Raw genomic sequence first — 24,853 nt, 5'->3', positions numbered from 1 at the left:
TGAGGGAGCAGGGAGGCCCTTCCTGTTCACCTTACATGGATTCAAGATGTCCAGACTCCTTGGTAAATTAAAGGCTAAGATTCAGGTTTCCTCCATTCTCCAAATGTAGCCTCTTAGAGTCCCTACTGCCACATAGGAGACACTGACATTTGCTGAGTAACCAGGATGGACATGTCACATATTTTGCCATCTTAAAATATGTGTGTGCATTAAATAGAATGTGGATGAGGAAACCAAGGCTCTGAGAGGGGAAGTGAGGGCTGAAGTCCAAGTCTAGCAGCTGGCTGAGGATTTAAGCACAAGTCTGTTTGGCTTCCAAGCACCTGCTCTTTCCATTCAGCTGAAGGGCAGACTGCCTTGGTGGGTGACTGCCCAAGTTCCAGAAGTGAAATCCTAATGATATATTTCCCCTGGTAAGTCATGGGGGCATCTCACTGAAACAGCAAATGTCCACCTTCCTATCTGATATCCTGCTCCCTTCCCTGATACAGGAGGCTCCCCTGTAAGCCTTTTGAATCCCCAGTTTATTAATCTTTTAGAAGGGAACAGGGCCAAACCCCGTCACACTCCCTTTGCAACTCTAAAAGCTCAAACTGATAACTTACTGAGTTCATGCTCTGTGCCAGGTGTGCTGTGTGTATTCCCTCACGCAATCCTCCCTGATGTGGAGCTAGTACCATCTCCATTTTACTGATAAGGGAAGTTCGGCTTACAACAGCTAAGTTACTTGTCCAGAGTCCCAGCACTGACAAGCTGTGGAGCCAGGAGGGTGGACACTAGACTGTCTTCATCTGCAGTATTTCTCTCAGCCACACTTTATGAAGCATAATGGGTCTGATGGTTCTTGGATTCTGATATGTTTTCCAAACTCCGTAAAGTTCCTCTGCAGAAATTCCTGTTTTATAATAGCAACATCTCCTAATTTCTGATATTGGGGTGGCCTTTGCTTGTGACTTCATCTCTGTTCCAAATCCTAGATTCTTGTCCACCCAGCCCCCAGAAAGCCATATATACTGGATATCTCTCCTTGGGCTCTGTCCACCTATTGGGGTTGCAGCTCCTCTTCCCAGGTGAACCATGATATATTCACTATCTGCTAGTGTATCACTAGTTGGCAAGGATTGATTAGTTTGTCTCTCTAACCAAGCATCTCAATCCCCTTCCCTGGGCACAGTGGTGGCTCTTGGGCATACATTGGAAAGTAGGATTGTGTTGAGCTTGTAAAATAGGGACGAAATGTACACTTCCTTCAAAGGATGATGGTAAGGATTCAATAAGATGATGCATAGAGTGTTCTCAGCACAGTGCCTTGTGTACGGTAAGGCATGCTCCCATCATATTGTATCTCATTCTCCTGTGTCTCCTGCATCTGTTCTTCCCACAAACCTGGTTATTTACCCTGGCTTTTGACAAAGTGAATTATGTATTTTGGAAACACATCCTTTGTAAGAAATATGTATTGTAAATATCTTCTCACAATCTATGTCTTTTTTTATTCTTTTAATTGTGTCTTTCGATAGGCAGACATTCTTAATTTTAATGAACTCTAGTTTTCAGTCTTTTCCTTTATGTTCAGTGCTTTTTGGAGTCCTGGTTTAAGAAGACATTTTCTCTCTGAAGGTCATGAAGGCGCTGCGCCATGTTACCTTCTGGAAGATTTATTGTTTTATATATTGTGTTTAGAGAGGATCTGGAATTGATTTTTTTGTTTTTCTTTTTTTGAGACAGAGTTTTACTCTCATTGCCCAGGCTGTAGTACAATGGCATGATCTTGGCTCACCACAACCTCCGCCTCCCTGGTTCAAGCGATTCTCCTGCCTCAACCTCCTGAGTAGCTGGGATTACAGGCATGCGCCACCACGCCTGGCTAATTTTGCATTATAGTAGAGATGGGGTTTCTCCTTGTTGGTCAGGCTGGTCTCAATCTACCGACCTCAGGTGATCCACCCACCTCGCCCTCCCAAAGTGCTGGGATTACAGGTGTGAGCCACTGTGCCGACCTGAAATTGATTTTTTTAATACATGGTGTGAAGTGTAGGGGTCAAGATTAAATTTTTTTTTAAGTTGGGAATTTACCATTTCTTGAAAAGGCCATTCTTTCCTTACTACATTGTCCTGTTTCTAATAAATGATTGGCTATCTATGTGTGTTTCTGTATCTTTAACTTAGTAAAGGTAAGTGTAAATTAGAATTTCACAACCTCTCAGACCTTAGAAAACTTTGACTGCATTACACCACTTTTTCCCTTTTGTGTTAATGTTGTCATGCATTTTAATTCTTCATTTATTTTGAAGGCTACATATCATTATTACTAATTATTTAGCACAACAAATGTTCATTTCGATGAACTCACATATTCTTTCTGTTGCCCCTCATCCTTTCTTGCATTTCAGCTTTCAGTATGGGATAGATTTCCTTCCCCCTGAGGAGTTCCTTCTGGTTCTGTTTGTAACATTTGTGTGCTGCACTAGCTTCTGAGAGTTGGTTGTGCACATTTTGTTCCATCTCTACATTCATTGATGTCACACTGGCAGCTGACATCAGCCACAGTGGGGAGTATTTACACCACAGAAATCAGCAAACACTGACAGAGCGTTCCCGCTTTGTTAAACATTTATCAGCACACCACTGGTTGGTGACAAATTCACTCACTTGTTGTGTGTTCATTTTATAAGGATATTTCGGTAGGGCAAATAATTCTGCATGGAGTTTATTGCATTTGAGCTCTTCTGTTGGTTTTATTGAGGACCCAGCTGTCAGTTTTATTGTTGTTCCCCCCCTCCCTTTTGTAAAGATAATGTGACTTTTTTTCTTATCTGGGTACTTTTCAGAATTTATCTTTGTCTTTGCTTTTGTGAAGTTTTATTATGGTGTTTCTAGGTCCCATTTAATTTATTCTGCTTGTGACTTGATGTTCTTTTAAGGAAATTCTTGGTAATTGTTTTTTTCACAGAGTGCTTTTACTCTGTTCTTTCTTTATTCCTCTTCTAGGACACCAGTCACAGAGACACAGACTTTCCTGCCAGTTCTCCATGCCTCTTACGTTCTTTTTTGTATTTCTCTCCAAGTTTTCTCCTTGTTTCTGTCTGGATGTTGTCTTCTAACCTATCATTCATTTTGCTAATTCTGTTTGTGTTTTATATGCTGTTAAACTTATCTATTGAGTTCTTAATTCCAGTTACTGTTTTTTTTTGGTTTTAGATTAGTTTTGCTTTGCTAAAATTCTCCGCGTGGTTATCTATTTCACAGTTATTTTAAAGGTTTTATTTTATAATTCTAGTATTTGTATCTTCTGTGGGTTTGAGACTTGGTCCTGCTTCTTGGTGTGCCTGGTAGTTTTTGGTTGAATTTCAGGCCGTGGGTGTTTTTTCCTTCTTACAAAGAGGATTCACTCAGCCTATCTCCTAAGAAAATTTATCCTGTCCTCCAGTAGGCAAAGAAGAGGCTTATCACTTCAGTTCAATCAGAGACGGAAGCCAATTTTCAGTCTTTGTAAGGTTCAGCTATCTCTGATTATCCCTCTCTTCCTAAGTGAAAGACTTGAGTATTTAGTTTTGTCTGGTCAGGTCCTGAGTTCCAAAATTCCTCAGCACTTTGAACCTTCTGAAAGGTAAGCTCAACTCTCCTGCCTCTTTCTGCTCAACACTTTAGCCTTTTATCCTTCTTTGAGTAAGAATCATTGAGCACTTTGAAGGAAAAACAGGTGCATAGTGTCTTAGTTCTCTGTTTCTCTTCTGTCCTAGCTTTTTAACCCTCAAATCTTGGTTGCCTTGATAGGCTTTTGCTACAACTTTTGTCTCCTCGGCTTTATAAAACTGTTGAAAGCTCTTCTTAGCTGCCACGTGCTGCTTGGCTTTCTGTTTGTGTTTCTGCCAGGCTTTTCAGCATCTACCCCTGTACTACTTAAGAGCTGGCAAATAACCCAAGGGAGAAGACCACAATGCTAAGTGTCAGGTTACCTCCATGAAGTCCTTCCTCCGGATTTTTGGCACTTGAAGGCCTGACTGCCAAGGCAGCTCTTGAGTGTCTTAGAACAGATGAAGTAACTTACCAGCTTTTCTTCTCCTCTTGGCAGGGACATTGATTTCCTAAAAGTTGCTCAGTTTTGGCCAGAAGTGGAGGTCTAAAGTTTTTGGTTTTGTTTTCCTGAATTATCTGTATTGATTTTGGAATCAGAGTTTGGCAAGCCACAAAATAAATTGATAGATTCCTATATTTTTCTATAATCTAAAATCAATTGACCAGCTTTTCCATGATCTTTTGAAAGTTTGAAATACTTTTTTTTTTTGAGATGGAGTCTTGCTCTGTCACCCAGGCTGGAGTGCAGTGGCGCAATCTCTGCTCACTGCAAGCTCTGCCTCCCGGGTTCACACCATTCTCCTGCCTCAGCCTCCCAAGTAGCTGGGACTATAGGTGTCCACCACCACACCCGGCTGATTTTTTGTATTTTTTAGTAGAGACGGGGTTTCACCCTGTTAGACAGGATGGTCTCGATCACCTGACCTCATGATTTGCCCACCTCGGCCTCCCAAAGTGCTGGGATTACAGGCGTGAGTTGCCACACCTGGCCTGAAATAATTTATTAATAAAATCATTTGGACATAGCACTCTCTCTCCCTTCATAGTTGTTCGTTGGCAACTTTCTCTAACTTCTGTTTATTAGCTTAGTCAGATTTTCTCACTCTTCTCTAATAATTTAGATAATATATTTTTTGGGTGGGTTGTTTTAATGCAATCATTAATTTCTTCTGTATTTGCCAAGTTTATTTGTTGTGGAGAATATATAATATTTTAAGATCTCTTTGTGTTTATAGCCTCTTTTCATAGATAATGTTTTTAAGCTTTATATTTCTCTCTCTCGGTTTGTTTTTTAATCAGTGCTTTTAAAGAACTGATTTTTTTTTTTGATCCAGTCTACTATTTTTATTTTTTATTTCTGTTAATTATTTTGTGCTTTAAAAATTAATCATTTTATCCTGCTTGGAATAGGATGATTTTTGGGGTTTGTTTTTTGCTTTTTGTACTTTGTGCTTTACGTATTTTTCTTCTTTATAACTTCTAAAAATTTTTTTTCCTATAAGGCTATTTTTCCCCCTGAACTCAGCTTCAGCTGAACTCTTAAGTTTTGGGATGTGTTGGAGTTGTTGATATTATTTTATAGGTGGCTGATAATTTGGATTACCTTCCTTAGCCAAGAGTTAGTTATTGGGGTGTTTTGAGGCTTTGTTTGTCCTTTAGCTATTTTTTTTCTAAGATAAGTAGTTTTGCTGATCTTTTAGTTGTTGGTTTTGCTTTTCATTGTTTCCTGGAGAGACTGAATGGGGGTTAATTTCTGGGCCTTGGTATTTATTGAGTATTTCTGGTGAACTAGGACTTGTTAAAATTTTTTGGTAAATATTCCAGGCACATTTGAAAAGACCATGTTTTGCATTTGTTATTGTGAAAAGTTATGACTACCATAGGCAGATTTCAATGACTTTTGAAAACTGCATTTTCAATGACTTTTATATGTTTTCAACAATTTTAAAAATGAGGAACTATCCTAAATAAGACACTGCTAGGTATTCAGTAGTGCTGTGTTATTTTTTTTAAGTCATAAAATAAAATAAGAATATCGGAGGAAATTTGGAAACTAAAAGTATAAATAATAATTTTAAAAAAACACACAAGAATCACCCATAATCATTCCCTACTCTTAACATTTTGGTCAAGTTTCTTTAGCTCTATTTAGCTATATATATTTTATTTAGGTACAATTAGAACCACAGTGTATATCCAGTTTACAGCTTAAGCTTTAACCTTATATTTTGACTGTATTTTTTATCCTCAATGTTCTTGATGGTAACATTCAACCGTGTACAGAGAGAACGTAAAATTAGCCCCTTCTATGACTTTTCTTTTTTTGATGGATTGATTTATATCAAGGTGAGCTAATTTGGTGTCCATATGCCCAAACTGAGGCCCAAACTGGGTCCCTTTGAGCTCTCAGGCCAGAACTGCGAGTAAGAAGAATGAGGGACAAGGGCAGATCAAGGACAGGGATCACCTGTTAAGTTGGGGGGAGAGATGAGGATGAGGTTGTTGGTGGTGGTGGTTGTAGTGTGGGGCCAGATGGTGGTTGAGGGGTGCTGGTAATAATGCATTGGGTTGGTTTTCTAATAGTTATCTTATTTATTCTTCACAAGATTTCTTCAGAAATATTTCTTATTAACCTTATCTTCCATTTGTGTAAACCAAGGCTCTGAGGGTTCAGTGAATAGCTCTACATCACCCACCTGAGTTTTAAAGGCAGAGCCAGGATACAGACCTACACCTCTGGCCCCCAAGCCTATGGTCTTTTCTTTGTATTATTAGTATTATTTAACCTTCCCAGAATCACCTGTGAGTGTGAACTGGCTCCATGGCTGAACTGGTGTTCTCTGTGTGTAACATGCTGATCACTAGAGTGGTTGCTGGAGTCACAGAATTCACTGTGCCCTGCTTTTGAAGAATTCATGGTTTACTGGAGAAAATGAACAAATATAGAATGGATTCAAGAATCCTGTCTGAGAATTCAGGAAAGGTTTTGTGGTACTGATGTCTAATGAGTCTTCATATGTGAAGGTGGGCAGAGGTAGGAAGGGTTCCAATCAGAAAGACCAGAGGAAGCCATAAATAGGTGTGTGCAGGAAACAGAGATGAGACTTGGCCAGGTGTATGTGGCTGCAAGGCAAAGAAACTAGGGCACTTACCCAGTGGTTCTAGAGGGGTCTGTGAAGATAGCTTTTGGTTGTTGCTGTGACTCTTTTGTCTGGTACATGCTTCGCTGGCCTCAGAAGTTGGGAGGCGAACAAAGCCCAATCCTGATGCTGGAAGGGACACTCCACAGGGCAAACCACCACCTGGTTCCCACCAGCTACTACTCACCACCACTACCACTATTCATGACAACATCAGTAACAACAATCCCTGGCGTTTATTAAGCATGTAATAGGTCCAGGCCTCGTGTCTAGTCCTTCGCATGTGATATTTTCTTAAATCCTTCCCCTAACCCTATGAGGTATAACTTGTTATTCTCCTTTTAATAATGAGAAATCTGAGACTTGGAGAGGTTAAATACATACCCTAGGCCTCACTCCCGAGAAACTGGCAGGCTGGGATTTGAACCCAGACTCTGCAGATGCTAGATGCTGAGATCCTCACTGTGGGGTGGTTCATGCAAATAAGGAACGTGGATGGTGGGCCTTTCCCTAATTTTCTTGAAACATGTGGCCTTTCTATCTTTTGTTTCATTTTGTTTTGTTTTGCTGCTTTTCTTTTGAGTACAAAGAGATATTTCTATGCCATAAGAAAACTGACAGCACACAGAGGATGATAAATGGCAGCCAACCCTCAGCTCTGGGGACGCAACAGGGAGTAGTGGGGATTGTGGCAAACCCAGGAGAGGTAGGTGCTGTTGAAATCCAGCCAGTTGTCACCATGTCAGAATATAGTCCTAGGGCTGCTGATTTGCAGTTCTAGTAATTTTTTTTTTTTTTAAAACGGAGCTGGGAATCTAGACTTTAAGTGAAGTCTACAAGTTGTTAAAATCTGCTCAGTTTTTAAAGCAAGCTCAGCCAACAATAATGGATTGTGATGAAAGCATAGTATTCTCATGAGTGGTCTCTATGTTGTGCATATTGCCGGAGAACCTCCTGCAGCCCCACTCGTGTCCCTTCCCCTGCCCCACACCCTCACACCTGCAAGAGGGGGCCTTCTAAGCTACCTGGTAGTGTTCTTTCCTGGAATGTCTAGTTGTTAAGGGAAGATCCTGCCTCGGCTGTCTGAGCCAGGAATTATTCCCAGTCCATCTTGGGCACTTGGCTTCCTTTGCCCTACATTCTTGGGGTTACTTTTCCTGTCTTTAGTACTGATTTAGAACAGTCAGAAGATTCCAGAACACTTGAGAGGATGCAAGGAAAATTGCTTAGAATTCGCACTTTAGAAATCTGGCTGTAAGAAGAGAACAAGAGGTCACTACTGGAGTCGGTGCCAAATGGAACATTTCGAGCTTGTCTAAAGAAACCTTTTTCTTCCCACAGCACAATTCACTACTGAATTCATAGCGCTTGGGATTATAAAGTCAAATCTCCCTGGGTCAGCAGGATAGGGTAATTTGGTATCAATTTATTATGCTCTCAGCCTGTGCTTCTGCTCAGACGGAGTTGGATTTTAGTCCCCCATTTGCGGATTGTCGCGGGGATGGGGAGTAATTGCCCTTATTTTCATGCAGGTACAGTCCAGCATTTTGTGCAAGTACCTGTTGGAGCCCAGGGGAGAGGGAAGGTCTCGGGAACAGAGCTAGTCTTCTGAGGTTTGCTTCCTTTCCATCCACTCTTTACGTTCCAAGGACCTGTGTGTGGATAATACAGAGGCACATGGGAGCACTACCTTGTGCCTGCAGCAGGCTTGCTGATTGACAGCAGCAGGGGGTATCCTGACAGTCACAGGGCTGTGTAGTTGGGTTGTGGCCACGTGTTACTTGTTCTGGGTGAACCAATGGTGTCATTGGTACCCCCTGCCCTTCCCTGTCTTCTGGGGCCAGAGGGACAATATAAATGGAAGGTTGCTGGAGAAACCTTTCCAAGCTGTCCTGGTCATGGGTAAGATTGAATTGACTCCAGATTTCTCCAGAGGCATCACAGAGCAGTGCTACCATTGTGGTATCTTGCCACCGAAAGCTAAATCCAGGGCAGAAATCACCTCTAGCTACAGGTTGATAGCTTGCGCACCATCATCTCTTTGTGACAGTAGTAATAACAACACTAATTATAACAGCTGACATTTACTCACTGTGTTCCTACAGTACGCAGCCATCATTTGAAGTGTTTCAGTCCTCACGCCAACTCCATGAAGGGGGTACTGTTTTTATATTCCTTTTAGGGATGAGGAATTGAAGGCACAGAAAGGTCTGGTGGCTTTCTCAAGGCCACACAGCTAGTAAATGTCAGGCCGGGATTATGTACTGCAGGCACTCTTGATTCCAGTTTACTGGACTGCTTGTTGCTGTGGGTATTTGAGTGTTTATGTGTTTCTTTTGGCTCCTGGTTGCAGGGTCACTGGCTGTCATAGGGAGTGGTGATGGGCTTTTACAGATGCTCAAGGTGACACAGAAGAGGTTGGCTGGTGTCATGGACAGACATTGGATTTGGAGTTAGAAGGTCTCAGTTAAAAACCCTCAGACCCCTGCATTCTAGCTGGGGGACCCTCGGGCAGGTTGCTTGAACCTCTTACCTTGACTGGTTTGTCGAACTGGCAGGGTGCTTGTTAGCAGCACCTGCCCCCAGGGTGGGGGAGTGGTTTTGCACATCAAAGTGTTGTGAATGCACTTCTTAGGTGGAGGACTTTTAGCACCATGGTTTCGTCATCCTGTATCTGTCACTCACCCTGTAGGTCAGGGGTTTTGCACATTTGTGGCACCAGAGAGACCCTTAGGTTTCTGTTAGCAGTGGCATCCCAGGCCTAGGGGAGACAGGTGGCTCAGTGGCACTGGTTCCTACTGCTAGGCTTGCAGAGCTCACTGCAGGAGGACTGTGGGTGGGGATCCGAGACTGTCCCCTTCCTGCTCCCGAGGGACATGCTGCCAGCTGTCACAGAGATTACATTATCATTCTGTTCCTCTGTCAGCTGGAAGAGAGCTTGACCAGAAAGTTCCTTCGCTGTGTTGACCCATGCCACTAAAACCTTAGTTTGGTGGAGACCCCTACACGGCCTTTGATGTAGGTCTTACAGAGCTGGAATATTACCTATCACAAGGGCAAGTTGCTTAACCTCCTAGAGCCTCAGTTTCTTCACCTGTATTTTGAGGACAATGACATTTTCTTGTAAGGTTGTTGGGAGGATTAAATAAAATGATGAAAATAAAGTACCTTCTGTAGGATGCTCCTACATGCTAATTTCTTCTCTTTTGGTCGTCACCTTGTTGCTCTCTCAGGTCAGGAGTTCTGAACAAGGCTTCCTGCGGAAAGGGTATCTTCATGGTGTCAGTGTGAAGCTGGTGTTAAAGGACGCAACGTGTGAAGGGGAAGGGAATCTCTGCTTTCCAGAGCTGTGCTGTGGTTAATAGAGTTGCTCAGGGAATGGGGAGGTGAAAATAAAGGCAAAGAGGAGCAGGCCTAGGGAGCAGGATGTCAGCAGTACACATGTGCTAACCAGACCCAGAGTGCGTTCCCCAGGGCTCCCGCCTTTTCGGCGTCTCTGGACTTAGAATCGCACTGATTTAATCTGAATCTTTTGCTGCTTCTGTGTAGCATTGATGAGTTGCTCTAACTTCTCTGTGCTTCACTTTCTTTATTTTCCAAACGGGAATAATGATACTTAATTCCCGGGGGTTTGAACATATTAAATGGGTACATAAGTGAGTGAATGAGTGTCAGGTATCTGACTCACGCCAGTAGGGAGGTTCCCTTTTCGCTTTGGAGAAGCAGCAGAAGAGGCAGGAGGAATAGTACAGTCCCACCACCACTGCAACCACGAACTCTGATTTCTTTACCGCTTACTGGGAGCCAAGCCTGTGTTTAGGCACTTCATCAGCACCATTTCTTCTGGTCACCAGGATGTTGCTTTCAGTTCTTACTTAGCTTCATCCTTAATTGGTTTTGAAGGGGTTAAATTAAAAAAAATACTAAAGCAATTTGAACTGATATAATATGTACTATAGAAAATCTTGCTGGACTGAAATGAAAGGGGCAAAAACAAAACAAAACAAAACAACCAAAAAACCAGAGAAAATAGTCTTGCTTGGATTAAGAGGACAACACATTAACATAGAGCTCACAGTGTCAGGGGTTTCTGGGGGCTAATGCCAATCCTGCTTTACTGGGACATAGGTGAGACCTGTGGCTACACGAGGTTTAAGAAATATCTCTCCTGACCCATTCGTACACTCCAGTCCACGTTGAAGTGCTGCCGCTTCTGTTAGAGCTGATGAATCAATGCAGACAGCTGTTGCGCTTTTTGTCTGTGGTTCCTTGAGACTCAGACTTCAAATAAAGACTTTCACACTTTGGGACTTCTTTTGAATTCTATTTTATAAAACGAAGAGATTTTAAGAACTTAAGAAGATAACGCTTTCTGGTTTGAGGGCTGCCTCACAATGTCTGTGCTTACCGTTTAAGGTTTTACTTCTGGGAGCAGAAGTAGTGGGTTTTGCTGTGTCATCGTTTCCTGTTTTATTGAGGGCTTCGCATGGAACCTGGAGGTTTGCCTACCATGAAGTTGATGTTCAATACATGTAAGTGCAAACAAAAATGAGGACATGCTACTAAAGGAAGGTTTTGTGATTTAGACCATCAGTCGGTCTGTCTGTTGGTCCATCCCTCCATACAGCCATCCACCTATCTTACTCATCCATATATTTATTCATCTGTGTACTCACCTACCCATTCATCTATCCATCCACCTATCTGTCCTTCATTTTTTCATCCATCCATCCATCCATCCATCCATCCATTCTTTATCCATCCTCCACCCATCTACCCACTCACCCATTCATGTATCCACTCATTTATCCACTCAACCACCCAGTGTTTCATTTATGCATCTGTCTATTCGTCAGTCCATCCATCTGCCCATCTATCCATCAATACATCTATCCACCCACCTACTCACTCACCCACCTACCCTGTCAGCCATCCATACATCTATTCATCCATGCCCTCACCTACCCATTCATCCACCCTTTCATCTACCCATCCACCTATCTACCCTCCATCCATCCATCCATCCATCCATTCGTTCTCCATCCATCCTCCACCCATCTACCCACTCACCCATTTATATATCCACTCATTCATCCCAACCCACCCACTGTTTCATTCATCCATCTATTCGTTCGTTAGTCTATCCATCTATCTGTCCATCCATCCATCCATCCATCCTCCATCCATCCTCCACCCATCTACCCACTCACCCATTTATATGTCCACTCATTCATCCACTAACCCACCCACTCTTTTCTTCATCCATCTGTCCATCCATTTGTCAGTCCATCCATCCATCCATCCATCCATCCATCCATCCATCCATTAATTCTGTCAAGTGAATATTCCAGCATGTGTTTAATCAATCCTTGTTGTTGGACATTAGGTAGTGTTAAAGTGTTTGCTATTGATATTGATGCTTCTTTAGTGACATCTTAGTGGTTAAGAGTCTGGGCTAGGTAGGCACACTGCCTTAGTTTGAATTCTGACCCCACCTCATATTGTGTGACCTGGGGTGATTCTTGATCTCTCTATACCTCAGTTTTCTCATCTGTAAAAGTAGAGATTACATCAATGTCTTTTCCTTATTTTTTAAAGGGTTAAAATAGAGAATCCATTTGAAGCATAGAACTGTGCTTAGTAAGTGCACATGGTTCCCATAACGTGGTGATGTTGAAACCTTGCACGTAGTTCTGGTTATTTCCTTAGGCTGTTTTCTGAAAGTGGAATTACTAACCAAAACATGTGACTATTTCAAAGGTTTTTCATGGGTGTTGCCAAATTGCCCTTCAGGAATGTTGTAAATTAGTCCAACATTAACAGCTCTCCCATATAAGAATGCCCATTTTACCTGAACATCTGCCAACGCTGGGCAGTTATTTTATTTTTGCCAGTTTTGTGAAAATTGCCAATTCTTTGTTTTGTTTTTCAATACTTTTATTACTGGTGAATTTAAATATCTTTTGTTTGTTTACTGGTGAATTTAAGTATCTATTGTTTGTTTAGATATCTTTTATTTGTCTTGTTTATTTTATGTAAGTATCATTTATTACCCCCATGCACTTCTTTTTCCTGACCTTTTCCATTAATATGTTCATCTGCTTCTTAGAGCATAGAATTCATTTCAGTATTAAAAATAACTCTACCACCTATGCTGCAAATATTTTCCCCATAATGTTTTTTTTAAAATCTAGATTATGACACTCTTTGATATATGAAAATTTAAAATATTTATGTAATAAAAGCTTTTACATTTTTCTGTAAGCCTAGAAAGACCTTGTCTGTCACAAGTGTGTGTTTGCGTGTTTTTTTACATTTAGTTATTGAGTTAAACTGGATTCATGTTGGTTAATGATATAAGGTAGGCATTTTATAATTTTCCTTTACTTAACCAGTTATCCAAATCCCACTTTATTGAATCTGGAATCTAAAATCCTATCTTATTATATACAAAATTCTTATACACACGTATTATATAGTACATGTTATATATATATATGTATGTATATGTATGTTTCTGGGCTTTTAATGCAGTTCAGTTTTTTGTCTGTGCTTAGTTACTACCTTATCGTGGCTTTATTTTTTAATAATTGGCAGTACAAGTCTTGAATTCTTTTTTTGTTTGTTTGTTTCAGAAATTTCTGGGCTATTCCTGTTTGTTATTTACTTAAAATAAACTTGTCAAGTTTAAAAAATCCAGATGGGGTTTTGATTGAAATTGCTTTCAGTTGAAAAAATTAACATGTTTATAGTCATGAAACTTCCCATCCACAAATATAGCAGTGTCTCCATTTGGTAAAATCTTATTTTTTAAAATGTATCACAGTTAAGTTTTGTGGATTTCTTCATTTAATCCTGCACATTTCTTGTTAAATATATTTCTAGGCATTTTCTATTTTCGTTGCTTTTATAAATAGAATTTTTTTCTACTATATTTTCTCACTGGTTATTGCTGATTGTTGATTAGATCTGTATTTGGTAACTACATATCTTTCTGAATTTTTAAATTCATTCTAAAGTATTTCAATTCATTCTCTTGGGCTATGAAGATATATGCCTATATATGCAAATCGTATTTTAGCGAATCTTTTGTGTAGATTACTTCTCACTTTTATTTCCTGCCTTATTGCATTGGCTAGCAGTTCTAAACTGTTATTAAAAATAACGGTTTTGGATGTCAGGCTTGAATTTTAATGGTGAAATTTTGTGTACTACAGAACTTGGATGGGTGGGTGGTCATAGTTGTACTTTTGGATTAGGCCTTCTAAATGCTTCTCAAATACATATGTCTGTTCATATGTCTGGCTGTTTCTATACTCACTTCACAACCTCCACCACGGTAGAATTAAAAAAAAAAGAACCAGAATATATCTCAGTAGGATCATGGGCTATGTGATGGAAGTTGTAGTGGAGAAAACAAGTGGCAAATTTCATCCACCCTGGTTTTTGGTGCATCTTCCTGGACATGCTCATTCCACAGACTGCCTAAGGTTAACAAGGAACATGTCCATGTGGTTGTCAATCCTGCCTAATTTAGTCAGCCTCTTTTTCTGAGTTGGAGACCTATAAGTAGCTTTTCTGTCTTCTGTAATTTCTTTCTGCACCTGTCCCCTCCTCTGGCACCCACCACCCTCCACAGCCACATGGGGAAGACCCTAGCAAAGGCAGTGACATTGCCTCCAAGTCGTTTCATCCCGCGCATCAACGTGCGTGAATCAGCTTTGTGCTCCACAGACTTGGGCTGCTCTGCTGGGATAGCCCAGACCAGCATTTCAGGTAATGGGGCTGTAATTGGCCTGGTGTGGACAGCAGGTCCCCAGTGTGAGGCTTCTGTTTTTGGGAAGTTTCCCTGACTGGCAGGGAGTGAGGCAGTGACCTCTCTCTGTCTGTCTGAGAGCAGAGCTCCTATGACTCATTCTGGCTCCCACCTCCCACCCCCAAGCTCTGAGCTGGTGCGTCTTGTTCCATGGGCTGGTGTGGGTGGCGGTGTGGACGGCAGAGCAGGATGATGCCAGTACACTCCTGGGAGGCAGTGCCAGGGTCTTTCTGATGTGCGAGGTGCTGTCCTGGGACTGCTGGTACCCAGCTGCTGTGTGAATCTGCCCTGCTGGGGCTTAGCTCCTGTTCTTTGTCCTGTGACACCTCCACATTTCTCCCTCCTTCCCACTGATGTTTCTTTCTTTAGCTCTTGCATCTCCCAATTCTGTTCTTTTTTAGATTGTGATAAAATACACATAACATAAAATTTACTATCTTAACCATTTTTAAGTGTACATTTCAGAGGTCTTAAGTACATTCACACTGATGTGCAGTCATCACCACTGTCCATCCACAGAACTCTTTTCATCTTGCAAAACTGAATCTCTGTCTCCATTAAACACTAATCCCACATTCTCCCCTTCCCCCCAGTCCTTGGCAACCACCATTCCATTTTCTGCCTCTATGAAATCAAATACTCTAGGGACCTCAGGTAGGTGGAATCATACAGTCTTTTTGTGACTGGCTTATTTCATTCAGCATGATGTCCTCCAGGTTCATCCATATTGTAGTATATGTCAGAATTAACCTCCTTTTAAAGGCTGACTCTACTCTATTGTGTGTTTATACCATGTTTTGTTTATCCATTCATCCATTGATGGAAAATCGGGCTGCGTCCACCTTTTTCACCTTGTGAAATACTCCTCTTATCTTTTATAGCTGATGATAATAGTGGTCAAAGCACGTAGCACTTTTTTACAAAGTTGTTCTTATTAATTTTTACAAGAATTAGAAATTTGCCACTATCATCATCTCCATTTTATAGATGAGAAAATGGAAGCTTGGAGAAGTTAAATAATTTGCCCAAAGTTACCTTTAAAAAATAGCTTAACTGAGATATGTTCACATACCATATGACTCATCAATTTAAAGTGTACAAGTCAGTGATTTTTAGTGTATTTACAGAGTTGTGCATCACCACAGTTAATTGCAGCACATTTTTATCACCTGAAAAAGAAATGCTATACCCTTTAGTTACCACCCCCCTATTCCTGTGTCCCCACTGTAGCCCTGGCAACCGCAAATCTACTTTCTATCCCTATGGATTTGCCTATTCTGGAATTTCATATAAATAAAGTGGCACAATGTATAGTCTCTTGTGTCTGGCTTTTCACTTAGCATAATATTTTCTAATTCTCCAAGTTGTAGCATGTAGCATTACTACTCATTTCTTTTTGTTTCCTAAAATTCCCTTTTTTTAAAAAAAAAAAAGACATGGGATTACTGGGTATATACCCAAAGGATTATAAATCATTCTACTATAAAGACACTTGCACACATATGTTTATTGTAGTACTATTCACAATAGCAAAGACTTGGAACCAACCCAAATGCTCATCAGTGATAGATTGGATAAAAAAATTGTGGCACATGTACACCATGGAATACTATGCAGCCATAAAAAAGGATGAGGTCATGTCCTTTGCAGGGACATGGATGAAGCTGGAAACCATCATTCTCAGCAAACTAACACAGGAACAGAAAACCAAACACCGCATGTTCTCACTCATAGTGGGAGTTGGACAGTGAGAGTACGTCACATACTGGGGCCTGTTGGGGGTGGGGGCTAGGGGAGGGATAGCATTAGGAGAAATACCTAAGGTAGATGACAGGTTGATGGGTGCAGCCACCATGGTACGTGTATACACCTATGTAACAAACCTGCACGTTCTGCACATGTACCCCAGAATTTAAAGTATCAAACAACAACAACAACAACAACAGCAACAACCAGTCCCTACATGCATTAGAAAAGGGAATCTCTCTCATTAGGCTGGGGATTCTTTAGAGAAGGGGTTCTCAAAGTGTGGTTCCCAAACCTGGGGACTTGGAAATGCAGATTCTTAGCCTTACCCCAGACCTACTATTTCAGAAACTCTGGATGTGAAGCCCAGCCATGTGTGTCTTAACAAAGCCTTCAGCTGATTCTGATGCACACCAAAGTTTGAGAACCACTGCTTTAGAGAAACTTGCCAGGAAAGAGACAAAGAGAAAACCACCACCACCACCACCAGCAGCAGCAGCAACAGTAGCAACAATAGTCGAGGTAACACCTTGTATGAAGAGCCGTGCTCACAGTACCTAGAGCAAGGTACAATTTAATACAGTGGCTGAAGAGCTCAGGCTCTGCAATTCTCACAGCCCTGGGTTTGAACCCCAGCTTTGGTACTTGCTGGCTGCCACTTCCCTTAACCCTTGCAGCTGCAAAACAGGGATAATGATTCCTCCCTCTTAAGGTTGTTCCAAAGACTCAGTGAGACCTTACCTGTAAGGCACTTAGCACAGAGCAGCACATTAAGTGAAAGCCACTATACCAGAAAGGAAACTCAAGCAAACTCATCCTCTGCAAAAGTGTTAACATCTCTCTGAGTTCAACATCCCGTGGAACAGCAGTCCAAATGGGGTACTCACACCCTGGTGGGTACAAGCAGACTTGGTTTGGGGGCATGGATAGATTTGTGAGGCTCAAGTTCCAGATCCTCAGTTTTCCTACAGGCTCTCCTGAAACTGATCTGCCTGCAAAGGGGGCATGAAGCAAATTCTCTTTCCCTGTCTTCTCTTTCCACAGGAGCCCTTTTCCGACATAACAAAAGAAAGGCATGGGTTCCCAGCCATCCCAAATCTGAATATGATGCATCATGTAATATAAACTTGCAGGGTTCCAACAGAGGATAAATGGAAATACTGAGGTTGCGAACAATGATTGGCTAATAAATCCATTTGCAAGTGAACAGTTCAAATGACGGGATAACAAGTCCTTATCCAAGTCAAGTGGTTCCTACATAATTGAAGGAAGCCCTAATTGGGCTGTAAGTTGATAGATCGTTAAAAATAACTTTTGATGATTAAAAAAAAAAATAGAGCTGAGGTCTCACTATGTTGACCAGTCTCATCTTGAACTCCTGGACTCAAGTGATCCTCCCACTTTGGCCTCCCAAAGTGCTGGGGTTACAGGTTTAAGCCACTGTGCCCAGTCTTATTTTCTAAGATTACTTTTTGAACCCAGACATCTGAGTCCACAGCCTTAGTGTTCAGCCACATTGCTGTCCTGTCTCCTCCTTCAAACATTGTATACAAGTTCATGTTTACCTGTTGATATCTTCCCAGCTTCCCCTCACATCAAGAGACTGGAGTTCAGCTTTGTACCTCTCTTGCTTACTGTCATGTGGCACGTAAGGGCTTTGTAAATTAAAAATTAGTAACTTGAAAATAAGTGCTTAGTCTATTGAATGCTGTGTGTTGGACAGTGTTGCAAACTAAATTCATGCAAGGAGTCACTCGTGTTAGTATTCTGTGCATGAGGGTTATGTGTCATGCTTTGCCATTAGAAATGAGAACAGACAAGTGAGAAAATGTTCGTTAAAGGGCTCTGAAACAGTGTGAATTATAAATGTATTGTTGGTGGGGATGTATTATCATTTGCAATTAGATTCAGGAGCTGATGAACAACCCATGAGATGAAGGTTTGCACACAGTGGCCTTGGTCCTGTGGCCAGCTGTGATAGCTGGGGGTTCCACAGTTTCAAGGTCACTGGCCTGTGTCATAAAAGGCTGGTTACTGAGGACAAGCTGGGAAGGTGACCCTCAGTCCAGAGGATGGAGCCATCTGGGGTGAGGAGTAATTACCTGCTTGGGGCCCCTGAGCTGCTAAGTGCAGACCCAAGTCTCTGTGATTCTGAAGTCCCTGCCTTGTCCTGCTCTCTCTAGCCTTGGATGTGGACAGGCTGTGTTGGAGGCTGGTCAGGGACCAAAACATTCTCTGAAAGTAGGAACTGTTTGCAGCTCCTTGACTGCAGGTTTCTTTTGGAGAGGCAATGGAAATGGAAGGGGTGATCTGAAAGCAGTGCCATGGCTTCAGAGTACTCTGTAGAGAGTCCAGTGATTATTGCTGTGTGGTCCCTGAGGAAAAAAAAAAAATGTGTATGCACAAAAACTCCCCGTGCTCTTCTGGAATAGACACCCAGAGCTCTAGTTGGAGCCTGGGGGCCATTCCCTGAGGGTCTGGGCTGCCTCTGAGAATTCCCTCCCTTCCCTCCAGCCAGGTCACTGGAGCCTTATAGTATCAAACATGGGGATAGTATTAATCACTCCCATTCAATGAGTGCACATTCTGTGCCAGGCATGTAACTAAGTGCTTTGCATCAATTAGCTCATTAATTTTTGACAATGTGGTGTTTATTATTAACTTCATTTTACAGTTGAGGAAACTGATGCATAGAGAAGGGGAAAACTTGCAAAACTCTACAAGGATGTCACTCAGACTGTACTTTATTTTTCTCAGAAAAAAATTTAAATACTATATGTAAAGAGTCATTGTAATATGGAGTAGAGACAATGTAAATTTTCTTTGTGACTTATTGGCAAATACAGTAGCTTGGGCATCGTCTGTATTCTTGGTTGCCATGTTCTTTACTTTTGTGGTTCATCTCAGTCTGTTTATCTAATTGGAATCTCTTTTTCTGCCATTATTTTGTGTTCTTCTGAGAAGTTCTCACCCTTGAGGGTGGACAGAGGTGAGCAAGAGGCGTGACTGGGAGAAACAACTAAGTATCAAGGAAGAAGTTAAGGTTGGGAGATAAATGTGGCTTTGGTGATGATTTGACGCAGGGCACCTTCATGGAATTGATGAAGGAAACAGAGGAGGAAGCTCAGTGCTCAGGGATCACCGGGAAGCCTTTCAATGGAGGGGCATCAACAGCATCATAGTAGCCTGGGAGGAGCAAGGATTGTCAGTCATTGGACCATATTGTGGTAGCAGGTCCATTATGACTTCCCAGCTTTAAATTGAAGACACTGTAGCACCAGGTTACAAAATTGGGAAACAGTTCTAGAGGGAACGTGTGATAGCATGTGGCAGTGATCCATTCAAGACCTCCATTTCCTAGAATACATTCCTAAGCTTAAGCAGATATATCTGTGCTCCCAGGGCCCAACACAGTGTCTTTCACATAGTGGGTGCTTATGCAATAAACCCTCTTGAATGAGTGAGTTCAAGCCCCATGCCTTTAATTGTCAAATAGGCTGACTCCCTAGGAGAAAGGCTTCTCCTTAGCTGCCTTCCCAAACCTGCTTCCCTATTCTGAGTTTCTCTCCAGTTGTTTTCCACCTAGATGTCCTCTAATTACAGCTACTCTAGATCCACACCATGTCTGGTTTCCAAATCTTCCATCACCCTCAATGTATTAGTCTTTAGTGTTGTTGTCTTCCTGGCTCAGGGATCTGTCTTAACTATCTCAACCTCGTGCCTAAGGAAAGTGTTCCTCAAAAACTTCATGGTACAGACACAAAGATGATTATGACCCCAAAGTTCTACTTCCTGTAGCATGGCTACCATGGTTCTAACTTGAAATCTCCTTACCTTTCCCTGGCCCCCAACCAGGAATATGCAACAAGACTTACATATTGGCCAAATGAAGTCTCAGGGTAACTCTATTGAAATACAGAGCTTTGCATGATGGGATTTCCTAGTGTAGTGCATTAGAAGATAACTGTTGCGAGATGCCCACCCAAATATCTAAAGGAAGTGTGGGGTCTTGGTATTAGTAAATTCATTGAGTCTAACTTTTTATAGACTTGCTAATCTGTTACCTTGATTCCTAGCAATGATTAGTTAGCAAAGCCAGTTTCCCATTCAGAACAATTTCTGAAAGGCCTTACAGGTCTTGCCACGAGGAATAGACTTAATCCTGTTGGGGAGTCATTGCAGAATTTTAAAAGGGGAATAAGACAATACAATTTATATTTTAGAAAGCTCAGCCTGGCTTCTGAGTGGAGATGGGATTGGAGGAAGGAGATTGAAGGCAGAAAATGAGTTGGGAGCCATTGCAATAGTTCTAGTTAAAGGCAATCACTGGGTCTGTGATCTGTTAGAAGAGCTTCTTCTAACATCTTGACAGTTGCATCACTGCATTACTTTATCTTCAGAGCACCTATGGGCAGTTTCCTTTGTGGTGATAACTGCTGTACTTGAGTTTATTGAGAAAGCACTAGAGAAAAGACATATCCAAGATCTTCATTTCCTCTTGCTTAGATATCTCCATCTTGGCATGGTGGTGATGTCCCCAGGGCGATGGGACTTAAAAACTGCAGCTTCCTACTACATATAAAGAGAGGACACAGATGTCTCCAAGGAAGCCTCCATAAACCTGTCCAGGGAACTTTAGAGAATGTTCAGAATTTTCAACATTTTTGGAATGTTAGAATAGGACAAAGCCATTGCAAACCCAAATGGCATGCAACTATTCACAGTGCTTCTACAAGATATAGAAAATGATTTTCAACTCATTCCATCCGTGACCACTCCCCAGCCTGCTGCAACTATGGTGCCTTTGAGATTCTTGGGGTAACTTGAAATGCACACAGCAGAGATCCTGCAGTAATATTTAAGAGGTTGTTTTGACCACTGATTTTGTGAATCTAACTTCTTCGTCTCCTCCTAACTCTATACTTCTCCCAGGGAACTACCTCAACCTCACCCACAAGAGATATCAGCTGTTCAGGGTTGTAGGGTAGAAATGGCTGTGGGAAGAACGTTATCAGGAGACACAGGCTACATTTTCTTGTTGCTATAACAGTCACTCTTTTCTGTGGATCTTTGAGTCTGTTTTGGAATATATGGAAACACATATTCTTTGTTGTGGGAATTTTTCAGAATTATGTTATTGATTTTCTCCTTTTTAGTTTTCCGTTCTCACTTTTTTGAACTTATGTTATTCAGATGTTGGATTTCTTGGTCCTCTAAATTTCTTGCATTTCCTCTCCTGTATTCCTTCTGATTGTGTTACTATATTTCAGAAGATTTCCTCAATTTCATCTTCTAATCCTTCTGCTTTTGCGCTGATGTTTTTAGTTTTCAAGAACTTCATTTTTTGGTTCTGTGAATATTCCTTTTTTTTATTTCACCTTGTTCTTATTTTGCATGTCAATTATTTTCTCTTGTCTCTTGAAGGATACTTATTTAATAGCTTTATGGAGGTATAATCTATGTACAACAGTTTGTACATATTTAAACACATCTTTTGAGGCACTAAATAGATAATGATACTTCACAACACAATTCAAAATAATTTAAAAATAGTAGATGTGTGTTTATGTGTGTGTGTATTTTCCATGCATCAGCATTCCCAACTTGACCCTTGTTTAGAGAGAGTTATAACTAATCCAAAGAAAATGTGCAGACCTTAAGAGAGGTTAGTGTTGTTTTTGGTAACAAATGGAATAAAAGGAAATTCTTACACCACTGTCTGCCAATTCAAAGTCATCTTCAGATCTCACGTAATTCCCGGATTCTTAGGCTTCCTTCTAAATGTTTTCATACATTAATCTTAGTTATTTCAGGTATTTTAAAATTGTATTCATTCTTTGGTAGGTAAAACATGGTCATGGTACAAAATTCAAAAGGAGCAAAGGGGTAAATAGGGAAAGTAGTTTCCTTCAGACATCTCCTAGACATGACTAGAGTTCGTTACCAGTTTTGTGAACTTCCTTCCAAAGATATTCCGTGCATATTCAAGCTTATATGTTTATAGAGAAACAGTTTTTTCTTGTTTGGGACACTGTGTTTTTTTCTGTATTGCAGCCTATGGCAATCAGAAGGGTCTTTCCAAGATGGTGATTAAAAGGGCCTCCAAACTTGAGTGTAACTTTTTATACAAGGGACATACCATATTTCACTGAACCCAAGATAAGAGATCCCACTAAGACAGAAAACTGTGCAGCCAATTAAACTATGATACTCTCTCAATTGTAGAATGTATCCGGATTTCAGAGATGTTAAAATGTGAAAAAAGTGTTTTCAGCATCAGTGAAATGTGGTACTTCATGTTCTCATATTCGTTGCCATTCACACACTGTCATCATTATGGATTTCATCAATAAAAATGATGACTCTCATAATTTGCATTATGCCTGTCTATTTAATTCTGGAGAGAAAAGTGGCTGTGAATACAGAGCCTTGTACTATCCTTGGCCAAAAAATTTCTATCCTGTTTCAATCTGGGCTGACTTTCCTCGAGGCCTAGTGCATCTCTCACTCTGGATCCCCTTCACCATCAGCTTGGGGATCCTCTGCCTTTTTTTTTTCAGCTGTGCTGCGTCTCTTATATGTTGAGTTTCATGTATGCTTTTTGTTGATTTATATCCTTGTTATGGTAGAGCACATCCTCAAGTACATTCTTCAGAAAGTTAGATGGAAAGTTAATATTTTGAAGTTTCGCATTTCTGAAAATGTCTTCATTCTACTTTCCCATCTGATTGATGATTTGGCTAAGTATAGAATTCTAGGTTGAGAATCATTTTTGTTAAGATTTTGAAAGATTGCTTCCAGTGTTCAGTGTTGCTGTTGAGAAATCTGAAGCCATTCTGATTCCTGGTTCTTCCATTGTAAAACTTTATTTTCCTCTCCAGAAGATTTCAGAATCTTATCTTTGAAATCCCATTCTGAATTTTTGTAGGGATATGTGCTGGGTTAGGTCTATTTTTGGTCATTGTGTGGGATTCCTGGTGGGCTCTTTGAATCTGGAAACACATATTCTTTGTTGTGGGAATTTTTCAGAACTGTGTTATTGATTTTCTCCTTTTTAGTTTTCTGTTCTCACTTTTTTGAACTTATGTTATTCAGATGTTGGATTTCTTGGTCCTCTAAATTTCTTGCATTTCCTCTCCTGTATTCCTTCTGATTGTGTTACTATATTTCAGAAGATTTCCTCAATTTCATCTTCTAATCCTTCTGCTTTTACACTGATGTTTTTACTTTTCAAGAACTTTATTTTTTGATTCTGTGAATATTCCTTTTTTATTTCACCTTGTTCTTACTTTGCATGTCAATTATTTTCTCTTGTCTCTTGAAGGATACTTATTTAATAGCTTTATGGAGGTATAAGTTATGTACAACAATTTGTACATGTTTAAAGCATAACATTTGATAAGCTTTGACATATTTTACCTGTGAAATTGTCACCTCTGTCAGTCTAATGAACATATCTATCATTTCCAGATGTTTTCTCTTGCCTCCTTGTAATCTATCTACTCCTTCCACTGCTTCCCACCCTCATTAACCATACTGATCTGTTTTCTGCCAGTGCAGATTAGTTTACATTTTCACAATTTTATATAAATGCAATCATACAATGTGTACTCCCTTTTGTCTGGCTTCTTTCAGTGTAATTACTCTGAGATTCATCCATGTTCTTGTGTGTATCAATAATGCATTCTTTTTTATATCTAAGTAATAGCTCATTGCTTACATACACCACAACATATTTATCCATCACTTATTGCCTGATATGTGCCTTGTTTCTACTTTTTGGCTTTTACAAATAAAGCTGCAATGAACATTCATGCACAAGTCTTTGTAAGGACATATGCTTTTATTTCTTTTGGGTAAATGCGTAAGTGTGGGATGGGGGAACCATATAGTAGATATATGTTTAAGTTTTTAAGAACCTGCCAAACTATTTTCTAGAATGGTTGTATCATTTTACATTCCCACCAGCAACAGATAAGAGTTCCAGTTTAACCACATTTAACACTTAGTGTGGTCAGTATTATTAATTTTGACCATTTTTACAGGTGTATAGTGGTAACTCATTGTGGTTTTAGTTTGCACTTCTTTAATGACTACTAATGTTGAGATCTTTTTATGTGCTTATTTGCCATCTGTTTACCTTCTTTGGTGGAGTATCTGCTCAAATAGTTTGCTCATTTAAAATAATTGAGTTGTTTTCTTATTATGGAGTTTTATGAGCTCTTTACTCTGGATACAAGTCTTTATCAGATACATACATTTTTTTCTCAGTGAGTGACTTCTGCTTTTTAAATTTTTTTTTAAAAGCAAAAGAACAGAGGTTTTAACTTTGATGAAGTCCTGTTTATCAATTTTTTTTTTTTTCTTTATGGATGGTGCTTTTGGTGTCCTATCTAAGAAACCTTCGCCTAAGCCAAGGTCATGAGGATTTTCTTCTAGAAGTTTTAGAATTTTAGGTTTCTTTGTTTGAATCTATAATCCATTTTGAGCTAATTTCTGTATATGGTGTGAGGAATGGACTGGAGTTTGTTATTTTTTTTTTCCATGTGGATAGCCAGTTGTTCCAGTACCA

General features: G+C 40.5%; 1 protein-coding gene across 1 annotated transcript in view; it reads left to right on the top strand.

Annotated features, from left to right (window-relative positions):
• Positions 1–14,362: 14,362 nt before the first annotated feature.
• CDYL2 (chromodomain protein, Y-like 2) overlaps positions 14,363–24,853 on the top strand; it is a 143,250-nt gene continuing 132,759 nt past the window's right edge. The window contains exon 1 of the mRNA XM_011942205.1: positions 14,363–14,495. Within this exon, the coding sequence (XP_011797595.1) occupies positions 14,363–14,495 (133 nt within the window). The remainder of the gene's footprint in view (positions 14,496–24,853) is intronic.

Source organism: Colobus angolensis, unplaced genomic scaffold (genome assembly GCF_000951035.1).
Source record: "Colobus angolensis palliatus isolate OR3802 unplaced genomic scaffold, Cang.pa_1.0 Scaffold207, whole genome shotgun sequence".
NCBI lineage: Eukaryota > Metazoa > Chordata > Mammalia > Primates > Cercopithecidae > Colobus > Colobus angolensis.
The sequence above is the reverse complement of the archived record's forward strand: the minus strand, read 5'-3'. Positions and strand labels throughout refer to the sequence as shown.